The 1,540-nt window shown below is 61.6% G+C and overlaps 1 protein-coding gene across 1 annotated transcript in view; it reads left to right on the top strand.

The window, feature by feature from the left end:
- Positions 1–1,540, top strand: part of LOC102263173 (zinc finger protein 501) — a gene marked incomplete at its 5' end in the record, with an annotated part of 8,581 nt that overhangs the window by 3,674 nt on the left and 3,367 nt on the right. The window contains one exon of the mRNA XM_014536022.1: positions 1,433–1,539. Coding sequence (XP_014391508.1) covers positions 1,433–1,539 — 107 coding nt within the window. The remainder of the gene's footprint in view (positions 1–1,432; position 1,540) is intronic.

Here is a 1,540-nt window from a genome sequence, read left to right as displayed (position 1 = left end):
CCCTTCAGTCCACAGGCCGACGCTCTATCCACTGAGCCAAACCGGTTAGGGCTCATCATTGATTTTCTATCTCTCTCTCTTCCTTCCTCTCTGAAATCAATTTAAGAAATAATAAAGTGTTTAAAAAAGACAGAAGAAGGCATTGATTGTGGCTGGACTAGGGAGTGGGAGAAAGACTTGGCATTGGATTTTGTAAAGTGAGCGATGGGGAGGGTGACAGAGGTCACCGGTGACGGGAAGGGTGGGAAGGGCCGTCCGCTGAGATGGGGAAGCCAGTGGAAGGGGGACTGCTTTCCAGTGATAACCTGAGGGATTTGGTGTGGGTCACACTGAGTCTCCCGTGTCCCAGACACTCCCGAGCACACGTGAGAGTGAACAGACGTGAGGAGCCCTTGACCGCAATCGAACCCGGGACCTTCCAGTCCACAGGCCAACGCTCTATCCACTGAGCCAAACCGGTTAGAGAGAGATTCCCATCTTGGCACCCACTGGAGGGAGGTGTGAAAGGTCATAGGTGCGGGGTCCGTGAGCACATGCGTGGGGGTGATCCTGGGATAGGGGTGCTATGGTCTCCATGGCTGGTGGTCTGAGGTGGTGGCAGCCGCAGCGTTTGGTGCAGAGGAGAAAAGCGATCTGACTCACATCCTCACACAGGAGCCATCACGAAGGCATTGACTGATCTAGAAAGAGGGCTTCAGGCTGGAGATGCCCAGGACGTGGCCTCCAGCGCTGGGTCTGCTGTGGACGGGCACGCTCAGGTCCGGGCGTTGTAGGCACTGGGGACCAGGGAGGGGACATGGGGGCCGGGTGAGTCCTAAAGGCAGAAGGACGAGTTGTGGTTGGTCCTCAGCAGGACGAGATGGGGAGGGGACAGCCCAGCAGGCGCCCAGGTTCCCGTGGGGGTGTGGAGAGTGGAGTGGAGTCCGACAGGTGCTTCTCGGCCTCCCTGAGCCTGAGGCGCTGGCGGGAGGTGCTGTCAGACAGCAGACTAGCTCCCCCAGGTGTGTCACGCGGGGGCAGACTTCGCATGGGTGTTACCTGGGCAGAGACTGGGTGCTCCCTGAGGGCAGACGGGGATTCGTGGCTCTGCATGTGGCTCGGGGGGTTGAGGCTGGAGCCAGGCCTGTGAGTGGGACGGGAGGCGCTGGAGGGTTAGGTACATGGGAACCCGTGGCGCGTCCTAGAGGCCACGTGCAGCGCGGGGCCTGCGGTGGGGAGATCAGCCGTGGGCCAGGGGTCTGGAGCGTGCACTGGCTGCCCAGGGCCCTGGCACCGGGAGGGTAAGACGGAGGGACTCCAGGCTGATGTCTGCTGGTTCCGGCACCTGTCTCTCCAGGTGGGGCCCCGCGATGAAGGGTGGAGGATGGATGTGGATGGTGACGGGTCCTGGGGGGAAGGCGCTGCTGATGGACCCCCGCTGCCCCCCTCGCAGGGCCCCGTGACCTTCGAGAACGTGGCCGTGTTCTTCTCCCTGGAGGAGTGGGGGCTTCTGGACGAGGCTCAGCGGGTGCTGTACTGCGACGTGATGCTGGAGGTCTGC

This window comes from Myotis brandtii, unplaced genomic scaffold (assembly GCF_000412655.1).
Source record: "Myotis brandtii unplaced genomic scaffold, ASM41265v1 scaffold1554, whole genome shotgun sequence".
NCBI classification, from domain to species: domain Eukaryota; kingdom Metazoa; phylum Chordata; class Mammalia; order Chiroptera; family Vespertilionidae; genus Myotis; species Myotis brandtii.
This window is presented reverse-complemented; position numbering and strand designations above follow the sequence as displayed.